Below are 21,147 nucleotides of genomic sequence, written 5' to 3'. Positions count from 1 at the left end.
GGAGGGTATGCGAAGGATACACACACAGTGATCATCAAGCCATTCGTTATACCATTGGCCAACGACACTCCGTGGCAGTACGGATAACTAGGACATGCCCACGCAGGTGGAAGACAAAAATCTTTGACAAGGATCTTTTCATCGAAGCACTACGCGTGGAGAGTGGCGTCTTGAACATGAACGCAGATGAACTGACGGAAACGCTAGCCAAAGCATGCGATATAACAATGCCAAGAAAAAGGGAACCCAGGTATAAGCGACCTCCAGCCTACTGGTGGAGTGAGACACTTGGCGTACTTCGGGCCAACTGCCTCAACGCCAGAAGACGCTTCCAACGGTCAAGCATAGACACCAGAGAAGAGCGGAGAGTGGAATTTAGAGAGGCTAGATCCACTCTTAAACGGGCGATTAAGCGGAGCAAATCTAATTGCTTCAGGGAGTTATGTCGGGACGTGGACGTCAATCCATGGGGCAATGCTTACCGAGTGGTGATGGCGAAGCTCAGGGGCCCAACGACACCTTCCGAAATGTGTCCCGAAAAATTAAAAACTATCGTGGAAGGGTTATTTCCGCAGCACGACCCAACGACCTGGCCACCCATGCCATATGGAGAGGATGAGGATAACATCGAACGCAGAGAGGTGACGAACGACGAGCTAGTTGCAGCTATGAAACGTCTCAAAACGAAGAAAGCGCCTGGCCCAGATGGAATCCCCAACGTAGCTTTAAAAGCGGCAGTCCTAGCATTCCCTGATATGTTCAGGACAGCAATGCAGAAGTGTCTAGACGAATGCTACTTTCCGGATCGATGGAAGGTACAAAAGCTAGTACTACTGCCCAAACCAGGAAAGACGCCGGGTGATCCAGCATCGTATAGACCCATATGCCTGTTGGACACTCTGGGGAAACTTTTGGAGAGAATCATCCTCAATAGGCTGACGGAATGCACGGAGGGAGTTCGTGGACTGTCCGATAGTCAATTCGGATTTCGGAAAGGGAGATCCACGGTAGATGCCATTCGCATAGTGGTCGAAAGAGCAAACAGAGCATCCAAACAGAAGCTCAGAGGAAATCGATACTGCGCAGTGATAACGATCGACGTTAAGAACGCGTTCAATAGTGCCAGCTGGGAGGCCATCGCGACTGCGCTCCACACGATGAGAGTCCCTGAATACCTGTGTAGAATACTGAGAAGCTACTTCGAGAACCGTGTGCTGGTGTACGAGACAAACACGGGCCAGGCGCATATTAAAACTACGGCTGGAGTTCCGCAGGGCTCTATCCTGGGTCCATCGCTCTGGAACAGCATGTACGATGGCGTACTAAAACTGAATCTGCCCAGAGGTGTGGAGATCATTGGCTTCGCGGATGACATTGTTATTCTCGTGACCGGAGAATCCTTGGAACGGGTCGAAATGCTCGCGACCGAATCGATAGACATGATCGGAAGGTGGATGCAAAGTGTGAAACTGCAGATAGCCCACCACAAGACGGAAATGTTGATTGTCAGCAACCGCAGGGCGGTGCAACGTGCAGAAATCACCATCGGAGAGCACTTAATAACTTCGAAGCGAGATTTGAAATACCTGGGGGTGCAGATCGATGATCGACTGAACTTCAACAGTCACGTCGACTACGCTTGTAAAAAAGCAACGAAGACAATCAATGCACTGACACGAATCATGCCCAACAACTTTGGCCCAAGCAGCAGTAAGAGGCACCTTTTGGCTAGTGTCTCCTCATCGACATTACGATACGGGGGTCCAGCCTGGATCGCGGCGTTAGAAACTCAGCGGAACACGAGGAGGCTGAATAGTACGTACCGGCTCATGACGATGCGAGTCGCGAGTGCGTACAGAACCATATCAACAGAAGCGGTCTGCGTCATAGCCAGGCTAGTCCCTATCAACATCATCTTGGCGGAAGACAGCGAGTGCTATATGAGGAGGGGAACCAGAGGAATCCGGAAGCTCCAAACAGAAGCTCAGAGGAAATCGATACTGCGCAGTGATAACGATCGACGTTAAGAACGCGTTCAATAGTGCCAGCTGGGAGGCCATCGCGACTGCGCTCCACACGATGAGAGTCCCTGAATACCTGTGTAGAATACTGAGAAGCTACTTCGAGAACCGTGTGCTGGTGTACGAGACAAACACGGGCCAGGCGCATATTAAAACTACGGCTGGAGTTCCGCAGGGCTCTATCCTGGGTCCATCGCTCTGGAACAGCATGTACGATGGCGTACTAAAACTGAATCTGCCCAGAGGTGTGGAGATCATTGGCTTCGCGGATGACATTGTTATTCTCGTGACCGGAGAATCCTTGGAACGGGTCGAAATGCTCGCGACCGAATCGATAGACATGATCGGAAGGTGGATGCAAAGTGTGAAACTGCAGATAGCCCACCACAAGACGGAAATGTTGATTGTCAGCAACCGCAGGGCGGTGCAACGTGCAGAAATCACCATCGGAGAGCACTTAATAACTTCGAAGCGAGATTTGAAATACCTGGGGGTGCAGATCGATGATCGACTGAACTTCAACAGTCACGTCGACTACGCTTGTAAAAAAGCAACGAAGACAATCAATGCACTGACACGAATCATGCCCAACAACTTTGGCCCAAGCAGCAGTAAGAGGCACCTTTTGGCTAGTGTCTCCTCATCGACATTACGATACGGGGGTCCAGCCTGGATCGCGGCGTTAGAAACTCAGCGGAACACGAGGAGGCTGAATAGTACGTACCGGCTCATGACGATGCGAGTCGCGAGTGCGTACAGAACCATATCAACAGAAGCGGTCTGCGTCATAGCCAGGCTAGTCCCTATCAACATCATCTTGGCGGAAGACAGCGAGTGCTATATGAGGAGGGGAACCAGAGGAATCCGGAAGCTCCAAACAGAAGCTCAGAGGAAATCGATACTGCGCAGTGATAACGATCGACGTTAAGAACGCGTTCAATAGTGCCAGCTGGGAGGCCATCGCGACTGCGCTCCACACGATGAGAGTCCCTGAATACCTGTGTAGAATACTGAGAAGCTACTTCGAGAACCGTGTGCTGGTGTACGAGACAAACACGGGCCAGGCGCATATTAAAACTACGGCTGGAGTTCCGCAGGGCTCTATCCTGGGTCCATCGCTCTGGAACAGCATGTACGATGGCGTACTAAAACTGAATCTGCCCAGAGGTGTGGAGATCATTGGCTTCGCGGATGACATTGTTATTCTCGTGACCGGAGAATCCTTGGAACGGGTCGAAATGCTCGCGACCGAATCGATAGACATGATCGGAAGGTGGATGCAAAGTGTGAAACTGCAGATAGCCCACCACAAGACGGAAATGCTATATGAGGAGGGGAACCAGAGGAATCCGGAAGCTAATGAGGGCAGAGTCGATGGCTAGGTGGCAGCAAGAGTGGAGTGCGGCTCAAAACGGCAGATGGACGCACAGGCTCATACCGACACTAATGGGCTGGGTAAACAGGAAACATGGAGAGGTGAATTTTCACCTAACACAGTTTCTGTCTGGGCATGGCTGCTTCAGGCAGTATCTGCACCGGTTTGGACATGCAAGATCGCCTCTTTGTCCGGAGTGTGGAGATGTGGAGGAAACACCGGAACACGTCGTATTTGTATGTCCAAGATTCACCACAAGGCGCGAGGGGCTGCCTACCCTTCATGCTGGGAACATCGTAGAGGAAATGTGTCGTGACGAGGGCACCTGGAACGCAGTGAACAGTGCAATCGTCCACATCATGTCCGAGCTACAGCGGAAGTGGAGGGCCGACCAGCGTGCGGATAACGCCTGACTATAAAAGATGAACCACAGTGAGATCTGAAGCACCGGAGTACCCCACGAGAGCGGCCGTGACGGAGCGCGCGTTATGTTGGAGGGCATTACCTAATCGGCGCTCCGCTGGGAAGAGAAATCCTGCGAGGGTGACTGTGACGGGGCGCGTGTTACGTTGGAAGGCGCTTCCTAATCGGTTCACGTCTCGACAGGTGAGAAATCCCGCGAGGGTGGCTGTGACGGGTTGCACGTCAAGTTGGAGGGCAATTCCTAATCGGTACACGTCTCGACGGGTAAGCGGAATCTGGCAAGAAGGATTGACAAATTGCTGGCAATGCCTCATGGTGGATTGTAAGGAAGAATACTGCGAGGACTTCGACGAAGCGAGCGCCTAGGAAGGCGTCACCAAATCGGTTTGTGCCTCACGAGAGTTGCTGTGACGGAGTGCGCGTTATGTTGGAGGGCACTACCTAATCGGCGCTCCGTTGGGAAGCGAAATCCTGCGAGGGTGGCTGTGACGGGGCGCGCGTCAAGTTGGAGGGCGCTTCCTAATCGGTGCACGTCTCAACAGGTAAATGGATACTGTCGCGAAGAACAGAAAAATGCCTACCTGTCAACGCCTTATCGTGGCCTGGATGGAGGAACACTGCGAACATTTCGAAGGAGCGAGCATCATGGAGGAAGCCATCGACAAACTGGTGCATACCCCACGAGAGTAGCTGTGACGGAGTGCGCGTCATGTTGGAGGGCACTACCTAATCGGCGCTCCGTTGGGAAGAGAAATCCTGCGAGGGTGACTGTGACGGGGCGCGCGTTAAGTTGGAGGGCGCTTCCTAATCGGTGCACGTCTCGACGGGTAAATGGATGCCTGCAAAATGGTCATAAGCGCAGTGGAGAGCAACGAATGGTGAATAAGAATATAGAGAAAAAGGGAAGGATCAACGCTAGCTTGCGTTGAAAACTCGTGAAGTGCATGAGCACAGCCGCCCCCTGAAGTAGTCGCCTAGATGTGGTCCCGGGGGGAATGAGGCTACGAGTAGAGGGCTTGGTTTTTGTGGGTGCGATCCCCACTCGACGTCTGGGTTATCCCTTCCCAGATAAGGCTGGAAGAGCGTTCCTCACCTCTATAAAAAAAAAAAGATCGTGAGTCATGAATCCATCTTGAGGTCGTTGTTAGCATGAGCTGGAGGGTAGTGCGCTCCCGTGGCCGAGTGGCCAGAGGCACGCATTATCATCTCGTGGGCTCGGTTTTGATTCCAGTTCTGCCGGAGCCAAAGCATGTGATGCAACGATGCAAAGAAAAATAGAATCGTGGTTCGTGCCAACTATCCCAGGGTCCTGTCCCAGAAAACGTTTCAAAAAGGCGAGAAACGGCACCACAAACGAGCGGAAATTTGAATTTAAAGTGGCTAGGTCCACTCCTCAATTGATGCTCATTGAGAGCAAATCTAATTGCTTCAGGGATGTAGTATTGTTACCTAAAACAGAGAAGACGGGTGATCCAGTATAGTACAGACCAACATACCCTGCAACACCAACATACCCTGGAACACCAACACCAAAAAACGAGCAGCTTGTGTCTTTATGCCGCGAGGGCCTCGTAGTCATTTGTAGCTATTTGCCAGTCCGCTTACCTATCGAACAATCTTGGGTTCAACCCCAGAACCCTCCGTAGATTTTATATCCTTTTTCAAAGCTAAACGCGAATGAACTTTATAGTTTAAATACTCTATAAGAGAACAAATTAATCAATCAATCGTTATGTCGCCTGGTTTTTGTTGTTGTGTTGTTATATCGGTAGGAACAGTGTTATGTGATGTCAAAGTATGAAACCCGGAGATTTTTTTTGTCGTGTTTTCTAAATGTAGGGGTAGTGGGGGCAAATTGGTCACTGGGAGCAAAGTAGTCACCTGCTTGTTTGGTAGTATAACTATTGACTATAGATGCCGTATTGGAAGTCACCTTATGTTTGAAGAATTTAATGACTTTTGAGTCACCCTGTACTTCAGTAGAGCTGTCGCATGTCAAAATATAAATAAAAACAAATATTGCTCTCTCGATAGCCATTCGGCCGTAGTTCTGTGTGCATGGTATCTAAGGAATTTCTCGTGAAATTTTGTTTATTCAATCTGATATGTTGGACAAATCATCAGTTTGGACAACTGGTCATATATTCTAGGAGAGGTGAACAGATATTTTGCGATTGCGAACAGTTCTCAGCGATTAATTAGCATGGAAATTTCTTTGGTGTTTGGGGGCAAAGTAGTCAAAGGTGAATAACGACTTACAATGTTCTGTTTACTAAAGCTGATATACATATTCTGCTCTCGAAGAGGTTTCTTTTGTGGCTTTGACCCTGGAAAAATATGCCACTCTAACTAAACCGACCTCATTATGCGGAACTTTATGTGTTTCTTACTACGTTTTTGTGAAAATGCATGAAAAAAAATAAATTGCGACTCTAGGTGAATAGATCAAGCTTATTTCATACATGTATCCACTATATTTGTTCAAATATGATTTGAACAAATTTGGACGAAAAAAACGCATGAATCTATTCCATTTAGCTTAATAACGGGTGTTAAATAAAAAATGAGAATTTTTTCAATCACACATAAAAAAAATTTTTTTTCATCGATTTCAGTATTTTTTATTAATAACATAATGTATTTTCTTCAAAAAATGTCAGTGAATGTTTGAGTAAGGGCCGTGTTCTGCAGTTCGACGCAACTTTGTCGCGATGCTCTCACAAGAACGTTGTACGGTTCTACGAAACGCATTTCCAGCAAGAAAAAAGTTCACTGTGGCACATTTTAAGGAAGAAAATGTACCTGTCAGTACGGTATATCGTATCCTGAGTTCCCTGAACGTAGAGCGGAAGGTCGGAAGTGGTTGTCCGGTGACGATAATGACGAAGCAGAGGAAGACATCGTTAAAGAAGCTGTTTGACAACAAGGACGCAACCAGCCTGCGTGACGCCGGTCGGCAATATGGCTGCTCCCACGTATTGATCCATCGGACCCTCAAGATAGAAGGAATCGTCTGCAGGAAGAAGACGAGGTCGCCGGAGTACACGGAGGTGCAGATTGAGACAGTTAAATCAGTGTCGGTGGATGACCAAAAAATACCGCGGGACGTCTTTCGTTCTGGACGACGAAAGCTATTTTCCGCTGTCCAAAACGCATATTCCAGGAAATGATAATTACTAATCCAGCGACAAGTCATCCACACCGCCTGAAGTGAAATACAAGTTCAAGCACAAGTTTGAAAAAAAGGTTATGTTGTACATCGCCATTTCCGACCGGGGCATTTCAAAGCCTTGGTTTAAGCCGAGCGCAATCAACCAACAAATCTATCGAGAAGAGTGCATCGATAAAATCCTGCTGCCGTTCCTGAACGAGCATCACGCGGATGAGAAGTACGTCTTCTGGCAGGACAAGGCGTCTTCCCATTACGCCAAGAAGACGCTGGCGTATCTTGAGGGGAAAAAGATACCGTTCGTGCCGAAAGATCGTAACCCAACGAACTTGCCCCAGTGCCGCCCAATAGAGAATTTCTTTGGCTCACTCAGTGCCCTAGTGTATAAAAACAATTGGAGGGCCAAGGACACGAAGCAACTGACTACAAGAATCCGGAATTGTATCCGGAAAATGGACGTAAGTGCCGTACAACGTTCTTGTGAGAGCATCGCGACAAAGTTGCGTCGAACAGCAGACCACGGCCCTTACTCAAACATTCACTGACATTGTTTTGAAGAAAATACATTATGTTATTAATAAAAAATACTGAAATCGATGAAAAAAAAAATTTATATCTGATTGAAAAAATTCTCATTTTTTATTTAACACCCGTTATGTGCGAGTGCCCTCCAAGCAAAAAATAAGTTCGATTTTTCACCTTTTTAAATGATGATTTTTATGATTAAATATGATTAAATGATATTTTTATTTTTATTTTATATTATTACTAGCTTACCCGGCAAACTTCGCCCCGCCCAAAATTTGTTTTTTTTTGTTATCAATACCTTCAAACATTCACGTTTTCTTACTAATCGCATTACCCCCCCTTAGAGAGGTGGGAGGGATTTCCAACTATCATGAAAACCTTCCTCGGTCCCAAAAACCTCCATATACCTATTTTCATGACGATCGGTTCATTAGTTTCCGAGTCCATAAGAATCAGACAGACAGACAGACAGAAATCCAATTATATATATATATATATATATATATATATATATATATATATATATATATATATATATATATATATATATATATATGTATATATATATATAAATCAAGACCTTCGATGGCCTTTCGGGATTTAAAAAAAAAACTACTCGACTACGTTCCTCGACGTTTACTACTATAATGCTCTTTATTCAAATTGTTGAGGCCTTTTTATAACTTCCCTAATCTTGTTTACTAAACTAAGCATACAACGGTCTCGCTGCGCATTCCATCGATAGTTGGGTAGCTGGCGGAATATGACACCTTGTTGACGGAATATCTGATTGTGCGTTATTCGTTGATAGTTGAACGGCTGGCTGGCTGGCTGGCCGCGTTGCTGACAGGATGTTTATTCGTGGGAGGTTTGATGCTGCTGATGAAGCGAGATACACGCTTGGGGCGGTTGGCGTTTGTTTCCAAGTTGGGTTTGCAGTTTCGTCGTTAACTACTCCATCCCCAAGAGAAGCACGTCCCGTGCGTCTTATAAAAAATGTTGCTATCGCGTTGCGTCTTCTGTAGATTGTAACAAGGATGATTATCATGGTTAAGGCAAACATTGCTCCAATCGATGAAAAATTGTGTATTTTCAGCGAATCCAAATGCTTTCTGTTTTCAATGTGCATTTCATGTAAGTATGAAGTGTTGTAGTATTTTTCTAATGAGGTTTCTTCTATTTGATTTATTTCGAGAGGTGAAATAATCGGGTGGTTGAAGTGCAATTCTAGATTTTCGAATAGCCTGTCCTGAATAATTACAGAGCAATTTTGAAATATGATAAGGTAGTTGCCTTTGAGTTCTTTTCGGTTTATACCACAAGTACTGCTCATCACAACGTTTTCTAGCGTAGCTTTGACTACTAATGTTCCATAAGTCAGAAGTTTATATTCTGTTCTGGGTGGTGTTTCTTTGAAGGGGCATTTCCCACTTCGTCCTCGAACTAAAGGTGCAACACACAAGTCGTTGGTGATATTCAACAATTGGTTTCGTTTATAAATATGGATTTTGGCTATTTGTTCAAACTCTGCTAAGACTGCCATTGTTTCGTTGGAATGCACTAGAACTGTTTGGTGATTAATATTGACGGTTTTATTTAAGATTGGGAGTTCTTCGATAATCATTCTTTCGTAAATTATGGGTGATACCCTTGGGATGTCGATGCTAATGATGAGATGGCGTCCATGGTAAAGCACAGTTATCGAGAGGTAGTTGTATGCATCTTCTAAACTGTCTAATTTAACATTTGCTTGTTTTAATTGTTCGGCTACAATTTTAAGTTCATTGATTGTTAATAACTGTCTGGTTACAATATTTAATTTGGCAAGTGCTATCGTATTTTCTATTGTTCTTAGTGTTTGTAACACCATGTCTAACTGAAAAAGTATGGAAATTTTAGTGTTTTCTGTAATTACATATCCTTTTTGTGTATTCAATTTTAATATGACATTTTCATGCTGTTTTATTACATTTGTCAATGTTTGTATACGATTTTTGAATTCTTGGTTCATTACAATCTGTTTATTATTTTGTTCCATTAGTTTGTTTTCAGATCTTTTAATAGCATCTATGTTTGAATTAATGTGTCGTAAATCTTCAGCGTCTAAATTGCCTGTAACAAATTTTAAAACACTGCCTAATGTTTCGATTGATCTTTTGTTTCTTTGAATGTTTGGGAGAAGGGCTTTGTATGTATTATTAATTTCCTTAAACTTGATATAAATAAGCCTAGAAAAATCACCTGTTGAACTATTAACCTTCAGTATTAAATTTTCCAGTATTTCAATTGTGACTCCTAATTCTTGCAAATCTACTGTGTGAAATAATCTATTGTATCCTTCTTGAATTCTGCCCTCTCCCGCGCTTAAAGTTAGCGCTCCAGGATTATTTGTGATATCGTGTAATTGGATAAATTTATTGTGGGAAAAGGGAAGGAACAGTAGGATAATGATTAATGAAACGTCCATCCTGAAAATAGAAAAAGATATTAGTTCATATTCTTTTAATATTCTCTTTATGAATTTCCCGTCCAGACCTATCGAGAATTACTCTTCCTTTGTCCTCAATAGCTTTGGTCAGGTGATATTTTTCTTTAGTTTTTCCTTTAATTCCTTGAATCAGTTTATAAACTGTTTTATTTTCTTCTATGGGAGGTTGTATTTCTCTACCTTTATTATGGTAGGTTAGATTTTTATTTTGTGTTCTTTCATTCGCCAAAATAACCTCATCATAGAATTTGTTCTTTTCTTCTAGCATTAAATCAATGTCGAGAGGCCGTTCGTGTCCATCTTTCAAACCGTAAAATATTTCTCTAGGTTTCAATCTTGTAGCTGAATGTATTGTATTGTTGTAAAGAGTACAAGCTATTAGGAAAATTTCTTTATTGTTTAGATTTGTGTATTGAGGTTTAATGCATCGAAAGATTTCAGCTATGGTTGAGTGAAACCTTTCGACCAGTCCGTTGCTTTCACTATGATTCGCGGGCACGAAATGCATCTGGACATTCAAATTACTAGCTAATCCTCTAATTTCTGCGGAACGTAAAGCCGGTTCATTATCACTTACTATCAATCCAGGTGTACCATATGTGGAGAATAATTTGAGCAAGGCTTTCCTTATATCTGTAATTGTTCTTGATTTTATAGGAATTAATGTTCCAAACCTGGAAAATTTGTCAATTGCTGATAAGAATATAAAGGGTTGACTCAAAAAAATGTCAATATGCACTATTTCAAAGGGTTTTTTAGTGTGTGGTGTAGAACCAAGATGAATTTTATATGGATGTCTATCATATTTATTGACATTGCATACTTCACAAACTTTAATGAATTGTTGAATTTTGAATTTCATTTTTGGAAAGAAATAACGTTTCGAAATTTGTGTTTTATTTTCCCAAACACCTCTGTGAGCTGATTCGTGTGTTTGTTCAATCACTAGATTTTGTTCTTCCGGCGTTTTTAAATCGATTAAAAATTTTTGGGTAATAACTATTTTGAATGATTTGCATCTGCTGAAATAATTTTTATATACTATCTGTATACTGTTTATCAAATTTTCTGGACAAAGTATGCAATTAACGCGCCTTAGATCCATGTAATCTTTGAATATCCTAATTAGTATTGGGACTCCAAAACCAACCTTAGTTATTGTTCTTCGGAATACTTTTGGAAAAATTTGTTCATATTTGTCAGGTTCATCTGGACCAATTTTGAGAACAATCTGGTTACTAAATGTGTTCAGTGGTAGTTCTGTACATTTGATAAATTCAGAGTCGTCCGTATCAGCTGAGTGCATGCTTATGTCATCAGAGGAATCATTTTCGTTTACATTCAATTCGTTTCGTATTCGAGAAAGACTGTCAGCAACAGTGTTCTGTTTTCCTGGTCGATACTTAATTTCGTAATCAAATTCACTTAAAGAGAGACGCCAATGAACTAATCTGTTGTTGGTGTCCTTTAAATTCAAACCATAAGTAAGGGGTTTATGATCGGTGTACAAAATGAATTTGCGTCCATAAAGATATGGCCGGAAATATTTACACGCCCATACCACTGCTAGAAGCTCCTTTTCAATTGTGGAGTACTTTTCTTCAGACTTATTCAATGTTCTGGAAGCAAAAGCTACTGGTTTATCGCTTCCAATAGGACCTTGCGATAAAACGGCTCCAATGGCGAAATTAGAAGCGTCTGTTGTCAATATGAATGGTTTTGAAAAATCAGGATATTGTAAAATATCACTTCCAGAGAGAATTGTTTTACATTTCTCAAAAGTAGTAACAAATTCTTCTGAGTGTGTAATCGATTCTCCTTTTCTTAAAGCATTTGTGAGGGGTTTTGCTATTTTAGCGAAATCTCGAATAAATTTTCTGTAGTAACCTAGTATACCTAGGAAACCTCGAAGTTCCTTTTCATTTTTTGGGATAGGCCATTTCCGAATGATATCAATTTTATCCGGATTTGGTTTAACTCCATCGGACGTTACAATATGGCCCAAGAAAGCAACTTCCTTATGAAGGAACTCACTCTTGTCCAATTGTATTTTCAAATTATGTCTCTGAAGAGTTGCAAATATTTTCGCCAAATTGTCAAGATGCTCTGTGAGGCTAGTTGAAAAAACGATGATGTCATCCATGTATACGAGGCAGATGACACCAATATGTTCCCTTAGCACGTTGTCCATTACGCGCTGGAACGTGGAAGGTGCATTTTTCAACCCGAACGGCATTCTCAAAAACTCATAGTGCCCGTTTTCGACACTAAATGCAGTTTTAGGAATATCCTTTTTCTCTACTTCGACTTGATGAAAGCCGGAAGCAAGATCTAAAGTTGAGAAATACATACAACGTCCCAACTTGTCGAGAACATCTGTGATATTGGGTATCGGATAACGGTCATCAACCGTTTTTTCATTCAATTTTCTGTAATCTATTACTAGGCGCCACTTTTTGTGTCCGGAAGCATCCATTTTTTTCGGGACTATCCACACAGGTGACGTCCACGGACTACTGGAATGTTGGATGATGCCCTGCTCAAGCATTTTGCAAATCTGTCGCTGTACCTCTTCCCTATGACAAAATGGGTAACGGTATGATTTAGAATGTATAGGCAAATCATCCTTTGTTTTTATTTCATGCTTAATGGCACTAGTAAAAGTAAGATTCTCGCCTTCAATGAAAAATACATCCTCATTTTTATGAATTAATTTTAAAAGTTTGTTTCGCTCCTCATCATTTAAGTGCGAAACTCTAAGTTGCTCAAAAAGGGATTTTTTCATGACTTCGCCTGACGGACATGCACTTCTGTGCCCTGTTTCAAAATTGTTGATCTCTGGTGTCAAAAATGTTTTGTCTAGATTAATCGAGCATGGCTCGTTTGAATAATTTGTAATCACAACACGAGCGTTTTTGTCTGATATACTGTATAATCCGGAATGAATTACTGCTTGTGGTTGAATGAAATAATCACTTTCGAGAAAAAAGTCTCCGTTTTCGGTATCTATTGTGAGATTAATTATTTTAGTTTCATTTGAATTTAGATGGACCTTCTTGATATCTGGATATTTTCGAAACATTTTAATTTTTCCATCGGGAAATTGTAGTTCGTTAGTTTCGGTCAGAATATTTGCTTTTACATTTTTCAAGGTTTCATATCCAATTAGTCCATCGAAAAATGAATGGAACCGAAATACGAAAAATGTTTGTTTTTCTATTCCCTTAATTTGTGGGAAAGGATTAAGTTTGGCATATCGATTTATTTTGTGCGTACCGCTTACATTTCGGATGCGCATTGGTGCTGTGATTTTGCATTTGTCAATATTAACGTACTTGGGATCGATGTAATTTTTATTGGCTCCCGTATCGATAAGGAACCGTAGGGGACCTTTTGTTGTTTCAAGTACGATATATGGGATGAAATTATTTATGTTGGTGGCCGTGAATATTCGACCGTCTGAAAATTCAAATCATCAGTTTCGTTATCGTCTTGTTGTTCAGCTATCGGCTCGTTCGTCATTTCTGCAGTATCATCAGTTTGATTTTGTTGTGACCCTGGCATATTTTCTTCTTCTGTATGTTCGTAATAATATTGCTGCTGATCATATTCATGATCATTGAACTCGAGTGGATAATTTTTATTTTCAGCGTTTTCTTCTGGAATTTGGTAATTCGCCCTGTTTATATAATTTACTCGCCGCGATCTTATCGATGGATCAACTTCCATAGGTATTGGCCTTGGTTGTGGTATATGTCTTGGAGCAAATGCATTTTTGTTTACAAATTGATTTTGGGGAAATTGAAGTGTGTTCTGGGGTTTTTGAATGTTAAATGGATTGGGTTTGTATTGGAAATTTTGCTGCTGTGGTCGCGGTGTGTATTGTTGGAAGGGGTTATGGTTTTGTCTCGGGGGAAATTGTGGGAACGGTTTTCTGTATTGGATTGGATATGAAGGGAAAGATTTTGCATTATGGTTTGGTGGATATTGTGAATTAGGTTTCGAGGGAATTGGTGGAGGTTGAGGTTTAGGAGTATATTTCCCAAAATGATAATTCTTTTCTTCTAAGCATAGCCGTAAAGCTTCTTTCATATTTCGGGGAGCTTGCGCACGTATAATTGGACCTAATGGATCTTTCAAGCCTGACAAAAAGACTTTCAAACCCATTTGTTGGTAAAATAAATTTTTGGCAGTTTTTACTTGCACGTTCAGTTCGTTTATATTCAGCAAATTTACTAACAATGATACAATGTGAGATATTTTCCCATAAAAATCCTCAACTGATCCAATTTGACTGATTCCAAAGAGATCTCTAGTAAGAGAAATTTCATCTCTTCGGTCGCTGTAATGAGTAATTAAATTCGATTTAATTTCTCTCCATTCTAAATTTGTGCCGTATAGTTCTAAAACGTTATCGGCATCACCGACAATTTTTGATCTAATGGCTTGGGTCCAAATAGTGTGCATATTTGTTCCTCGCACAGAATCAATTATTGGGATGAGATTTTCGATTGATCGTATGAAGGAGTGAAGTTTTACGGGATTGCCGTCAAAAGACGGTAGGTCTCGGAGAATTTGCGGTGTTTGTAGGGATTTGAGGACACTTTCAATTTGTTGTCCTCTAATTACATTGTTTGCTGCTGCTGCCTGGGCGGCGGCGGCTTCGTTCGCGGCTTGCGCTGCTTGTTCAGCTTGTTCTGCTTGCGCTCCGTGTTCGGCTTGTGCTGCTCGAGCTGCGTTAACAGCTTCGGCAGCGCCTTGCGCTTCAACTCTTAATTGATGAATTAATTCATCACGATTTGCCAACTCTTGTTGCAAATCGGCAACTTGTTGGTGAAGATGGCTCATTTTAATTATTTTTAATTTTTCCTTAGCACTAGAACACAATCAATATTTTTTTTTTCTCGCTTTGTATAATTTGAATATATATTTTGACACTTGTTAACAACGCTTAATCACTTTTTTCATTAATTTTTTTTTATTTTTAATATTTTCACAGTTGATTTTGTGTTAGTTTTCTAAAAAATAGGAAAAGCTTACCTGATTTCCGATGTTCGCTCGGATCCAAGAGCTCCAGTACACTTATATTGCTGTTTCAATGTCCGTTTTGGAAATACACTTCACTTCGGGGTTCACTAAAGTTATCTTTCGGTTCGCGGATTTTTCTCGGTAACGAATTCAAGTCCACGATATTCACTCGCGGGCGCTCGATTGCGATTCGAAAACACGAGATTAATCCGCACGACTGCGCCAATCAAGACCTTCGATGGCCTTTCGGGGTTTTTAAAAAAAACTACTCGACTACGTTCCTCGACGTTTACTACTATAATGCTCTTTATTCAAATTGTTGAGGCCTTTTTATAACTTCCCTAATCTTGTTTACTAAACTAAGCATACAACGGTCTCGCTGCGCATTCCATCGATAGTTGGGTAGCTGGCGGAATATGACACCTTGTTGACGGAATATCTGATTGTGCGTTATTCGTTGATAGTTGAACGGCTGGCTGGCTGGCTGGCCGCGTTGCTGACGGGATGTTTATTCGTGGGAGGTTTGATGCTGCTGATGAAGCGAGATACACGCTTGGGGCGGTTGGCGTTTGTTTCCAAGTTGGGTTTGCAGTTTCGTCGTTAACTTATATATATATATATATATAGATTATTAATTTTTTTAAGATTTTTAATGATGAAAAATGTACTATTTTGAATTTTTATAGTAAAAGCCGAATGCTATCTTGAACAACAATAAGTTGAACTATAAGATTCTTCGGAAAACGGAAATTGAAGCGGTATGTGGACGCTGGAAATGAGCATATTCCTTAGGGTGGCCACTATGACTTCACTTCCCCTATAGAACTTTAAGTTGGAGGCACTAGATATGTGACCCAATTTGACAGCAGAAACATATTTTGTGTTTAGTTTGATTGACTATTTTATTATGAATAGACAGCAGGATGCCAATGAAAATGGTCATCTCAAATTTCAAAAAGTTACCCCATAAAAACTTCAAAAAGATTTTTTTTGTTAAAAATCGACACGACTGCAAAAAAATTGTTTTTGAGATAACTGCAAATCTCGACGTGTCAAGCAATATTAAGACATTTGGCATCAAAACGCAATGTTTGAAAACCCCGATTTCCGGTGATTTTTTGGTATTCAAAAAACTTAAAGTTTAACGTCTGCGGCCCTAATAAATGAATTCCGAATGAGCTAATATCATGCATAGGGTATATTATAATCAACATTTCGCAACAAGTTCCGAGTGAAAAATCAATATAACTATTTTTATTGGTACCCAAAACCATAGGTTTCGTCTCGTATTCCGAAAAAAAAAAACCAGTCCCAGTGTCGAATTTATTTTCGAGATGACAGTAATTCTGGATATTTCATGCAATTTTAAGACATTTGGCATCTGTTGCTTCAGCAACGAATCGAAACGCTTTCTGTAATTTTAATATTTATTCGATGATAATTTATTAAAATTTCCCTACAAAAATATTCACAATCATTCACAGTTATCGAAATACATAAATCCTTACGTTTGTAGGTTCTCAATAATTCCTGATATTTCGTTATACGTTTCAATATCTTTTCCCCTCCTCGTTAAGCCTGAATTGAAAGTATTTTTGGGTATAAATATTTTAGTACTGTACACTGAAATACCTTAATATCTCTTATGTTTGAACACAATTTTCATATTTCTATTTCAATATCTTCTATTTTCTATCTACGACACTTCTGTTCTATCTGCGACTTTTCTTTGGCGCCTTTATTTGAATTTACGCTATCCAATTTCCTTTATCTGATTTGGTAACACTTGGATATTAGAAGTGGTAAGCACTTGGATATTAGCTTGTGGAAACTATAAGGTGATGTATAAGAACCTCCGTGTAACCCAGACCTTCTTTCGAATCACCGGGCGTTGAGTTGACAAAACACAACACTTTCAGGTACACATCACAGCTCCGAATTAAGAATTTGGCCATATGTTAGCAAACTCCTGCCAATCCAATCAAACACACAGTAAAACACATCAGCAAAAGTCACATATATAATCTACCTATTCACACATACAGCCGTATGGTTTGCGTTTAGACAAATAAAAAAGCTGTAAATTATGGCCATTCTCCCTTTTTCTATAAAGCGCATCAAAACAAAACTGAGACGATTCAGTCAAGACAGCATAGCATTGGTAATATTGGTGGTTTCGTGAAAGCCCACACACTTCGTATGAATACCAATCGAAATTCATTCATTAGACAACTGATGCATAGCGAAGCAAAATGAAATAATAAAACTACCAATAAACAAACATATCTTTTCCTCCAGTCATTAAAACATATCAGACACGACAAACACTCGTTTCGAATGCAATCATAAATAACACACTCCTGGATAGTATCCGTTTTGTACGGAAACAGACGACAGCTTTGACACTCTCGAAAGAAGATGCGAATGGGTCTACCAAAATGCGGCCATTGCACGAACAGAACGTGAAATACATCAGTGGACCGATAAAGTCGGCCCCCAAACACGACACACCCGAACCAAGAGAACAAGAATGGATGGCATGGACAATAGGAGTATACACTGATTGGTTTCAGGAGTGTTCAATAATAAAACATTACATAGAATTCTAGATATCATTTTGAAATTGTCATTGTTTGCTGCCGATAGAAATAATAATAAAATATTCGAACAACATGATCGCGTCAGACCTCACTCATCAAGATCTGTCAAGAATCCTATAGAACGAGTGAACTGGGAACTCTGTCCCATATCATTTGTTCTGGTCCATGACGCTAGCCCTTGTTCAAGAGCGGTTCCGATCGTATGAAGAAATAAAAAAAGGCTTCATAACAGAATCTCTTCAAAACAACCAGACTTTTATCAGTATGGAATCCGTGATTCGCCTGGAGGATGGGATAAGGTTTAGGCTTCCAATGGAACTTATTATGGATAAAGTCATGATTCAAACGGATGTCATTTTCTCAAAGAAAAATTCGGTAGTCTTGTACTTGTACACATAATAACCTCAACACTTGAATTTGAATAGTACAACTAAGAATGCTGACACACCCCTACAATTCCAACTCTCGAGATTTTTTGCACTACATGTAATAAAGTCAGTTGTAATCACTGAATGATTTACAGAATGAATTTAATTATGTTTAAAAGAACCGAATAACGATGATTGTGTGCAATCATAAACAAATGGAACTAATAACTAAAATACATAGGCTAGCTTGTAAACCCTAGATTATGAAAATATAATCATCCCCATTTTCGGAATGCCCAGAGAAAGTATCCATTTCACAGGTATCCATGGGAAGGTAAGAAAGTGTAAAATTAAATAAACCAAGCGCAGGGGCGAAAGGCAAACGACACCGCAGTTCATTCCACCCATTTGCCGTTTTGTTTTCGTTCTTCATTCACCCGGGTCCGGATCATACGACGACGAAACGAGACTGTGTACCCATTTTCCCCCCGAGCGGAAGAAGTCACCGAGAAGAGCTGAATGATGACTGCGAAAAAAAAATCTTTTGTGTTGCAGTTTCCTGCAGCGATGATGGAAACATGACAATGAATGTGGAGGCAAGTTAATCAATAGAAGGAAACGGAAACGGAAAATTTGGTTTGCTGTTCACGCTGGGAAAGAGGATGATATTGAAATTAATTGTAAAACTTTTACTGTATAGAAATGTGTTAGGACCAATACATCTAATGTTTGTAACATTCATTATTGACAAAATCCGTATACGAGCATTGGAGTGGTATTATCGAATTATACTTTTTATTATAAATGAAAGATCCTGATTTATTACGCAAATTAGAATCATATAGGAAAAAGACAAATTTCCTTCATTCATCCAACATAAACACATATTCTGGATGCCATCATCAGAAGAGCGGAAATTGAATTGAGTAATCTTATCTTTTTTCTTCAAAATTTAAGTGGATATTTTTCAACAGCGAATAATACTGTAGTCATACCCTTGGCATTTCTGTGAAATACGTAGTAACAGATCTGGATCTGTTTACACACATGGTCTCGAAAAATGGCAACAAACACAATTTGTTGGATGAAATTCATGAGTAAATAACTAACACGATCCTTGTGTCGACTTGGTTAGGTTACTTATCAATTTCAGTACCTATAACTTCTATAAAAATGTTCCAACAAGTAGACTTAGAGCTCACTCCAGAAATTCAATGTTGTGAACAAATCTAAATTTGTCAACAGTAGACGGAGAGGAGATTGATCTGATGGTTTACACTTTAGGCACCGATGTAGAATCCAGCTCCATAGTTCATTCCATAATTGTATCAATACTTTTAAAACGAGTATGTTCATACATTATAGTATTGGTTTCAATCTGGCATTTCTTGAAGAAACTATGTGCAAATTTCACGTAAACACGTTTCACCCACAACCTACACTTTACATTATTTTTTTCAGCTAAGTTGTGCTGGACGTAGATAAAGGCCCCAAACGAGCAATAATAAATAATGGTCAGTAGGAACTCTCATTCGGCTATCTAATGTACTTCCATTTCAAGGGTTTCCGCTTGCAGCGTTATGCTGGCGGCAGCAGCAGCAAGGGTAACGATGATAGCTCCAAGTGATAAGAAGAGGCAGCAGCGACCGAAAAAATCACCCTCGATGATTCGTTCGTTTTGATTTTTTTTGCCTCATTCTGTTTATTCCAACAAACGAATACCCACCTCGCATGAATCATGGTGACGTCTTTCAATGCTACATAAAAATCAATACGTTTTACATTAAATGGACTGAAGCTTTTTGTTTGCTTGGTTTCAGCTTTTATGTTGATTTTAAAGTAAAATCGCATTTGGGTTCGTTCAATCATCTGCTTTTGTTTAATACGGAACTCTACTGTTTAATTTAACGAACGTTCGTTCAGTTTCTCTGTCACAAATGAAAAATAATTAGTTATATTTTAATGCGCGCTATTCGAATATAACTATGGCATATAGCAGATCTATAAATATGAAAACGAAATTTGCCAACTCTGTCACTCTTAACTGTCAATCATATCCTATTATTGGTAGCATTGCCTTGTTTTGAAATCTAGCAAATTATTTCAACTGAAAACAAATAAGTTTTTCTTTCCAACAAATATTTAAAAAGTTTTAAACATGTGAAGCATTGACTTTCTGTTACCATTTGAAGAAACATCGCATCGAATGATTGTCGAAGCTTGCGACGAACATGCTCTCGAAAAATCGCAGTGTTTGAAGTGGTCCAACAAATTTATGAATGGTTATTTTGACATAAGAACAAGACAACAGCGTAGAAAACTTCCGAAATGTACGAGGGCAACAAACGGCATGTATTTTCGAACGGAGTTGACACTCAGACGCAACAACAACTCGCGGGTAAATTGTATGTGACTCATTAAGCCATCTCCATGCGGTTGAGATCATGAAAAATATCCAGAGGATAGGAAAATCGCTATGGACGAAAGACAATGCTCAGTGTTTAGTAGGATCTGAAAGGTTTGATCTACTATGAGCTACTCAAACCTGCTGAAACTGTAAATACTGATCGCTATCAACAACAATCGATCAATTTGAATCGAGCTATGGGTGAAAAATGACCAGAGTACCAACAAAAAAGTAACAGAAAGTGATTTCGTTGTATGGTAATGCTCCATCATACACTGCAAAACCGGCCCAGGAAACGATAGAGTAATTTGATTGGGAAGTTCTTTCACATGCGGCTCACTCATCAAACTTGGATCCTTCCGACCACCCCTTATTACATCGATTGAACCCGCACTTGCTGAGCAGCACTTCAAGTCTTACGAAAATGTGCGAAAATGGCTTGACGAATAGATGGCTTCTAAAGAGGAACAGCTTTTTCGGCGTAGCATCAACAAATTGCCACAGAGATGGAAAATACGTTGAATAAAGTAGGGTTTTTTTATTTTTTATTTTAAGGCAATTAATGTATGCTTTCCTTAAAAAAAACTGGTTTCATACTTGTACACCTGGTAATAGGGCTGGTATAATGAAAGTTTAGGGGAGGACCACGGTCTGGGAGGTCGAAAATTTGAATTTTTCTTGTTGCATTTTTGGGAAACTTATGCCCTCAGAAATGTTGTCATAAAAGGATTTTTCGATAT

At 40.6% G+C, this 21,147-nt stretch overlaps 2 protein-coding genes across 5 annotated transcripts in view; both read right to left on the bottom strand.

The window, feature by feature from the left end:
- LOC129765304 (uncharacterized) overlaps positions 1-21,147 on the bottom strand; it is a 163,165-nt gene that overhangs the window by 16,687 nt on the left and 125,331 nt on the right. The window lies entirely within an intron of this gene.
- On the bottom strand, positions 8,195-15,642 carry LOC129765305 (uncharacterized). Its single transcript, XM_055765471.1, has 2 exons — positions 15,045-15,642; positions 8,195-9,984 (listed from the first exon to the last, which is right to left on the bottom strand). The coding sequence occupies exon 2, from the start codon at positions 9,981-9,983 to the stop codon at positions 8,223-8,225; it is 1,761 nt and encodes a 586-aa protein (XP_055621446.1). The 5' UTR covers position 9,984; positions 15,045-15,642; the 3' UTR covers positions 8,195-8,222.

Source organism: Toxorhynchites rutilus, chromosome 2, assembly GCF_029784135.1.
Source record: "Toxorhynchites rutilus septentrionalis strain SRP chromosome 2, ASM2978413v1, whole genome shotgun sequence".
Lineage (NCBI taxonomy): Eukaryota > Metazoa > Arthropoda > Insecta > Diptera > Culicidae > Toxorhynchites > Toxorhynchites rutilus.
Note: the sequence above shows the minus strand (reverse complement) of the source record. Positions and strands in the feature narration are given on the sequence as shown.

Bases quoted from the DNA above. Each gene is read 5' to 3' on its own strand.
- LOC129765305 (XM_055765471.1), bottom strand. From the start codon at position 9,983: ATGGACGTTTCATTAATCATTATCCTACTGTTCCTTCCCTTTTCCCAC.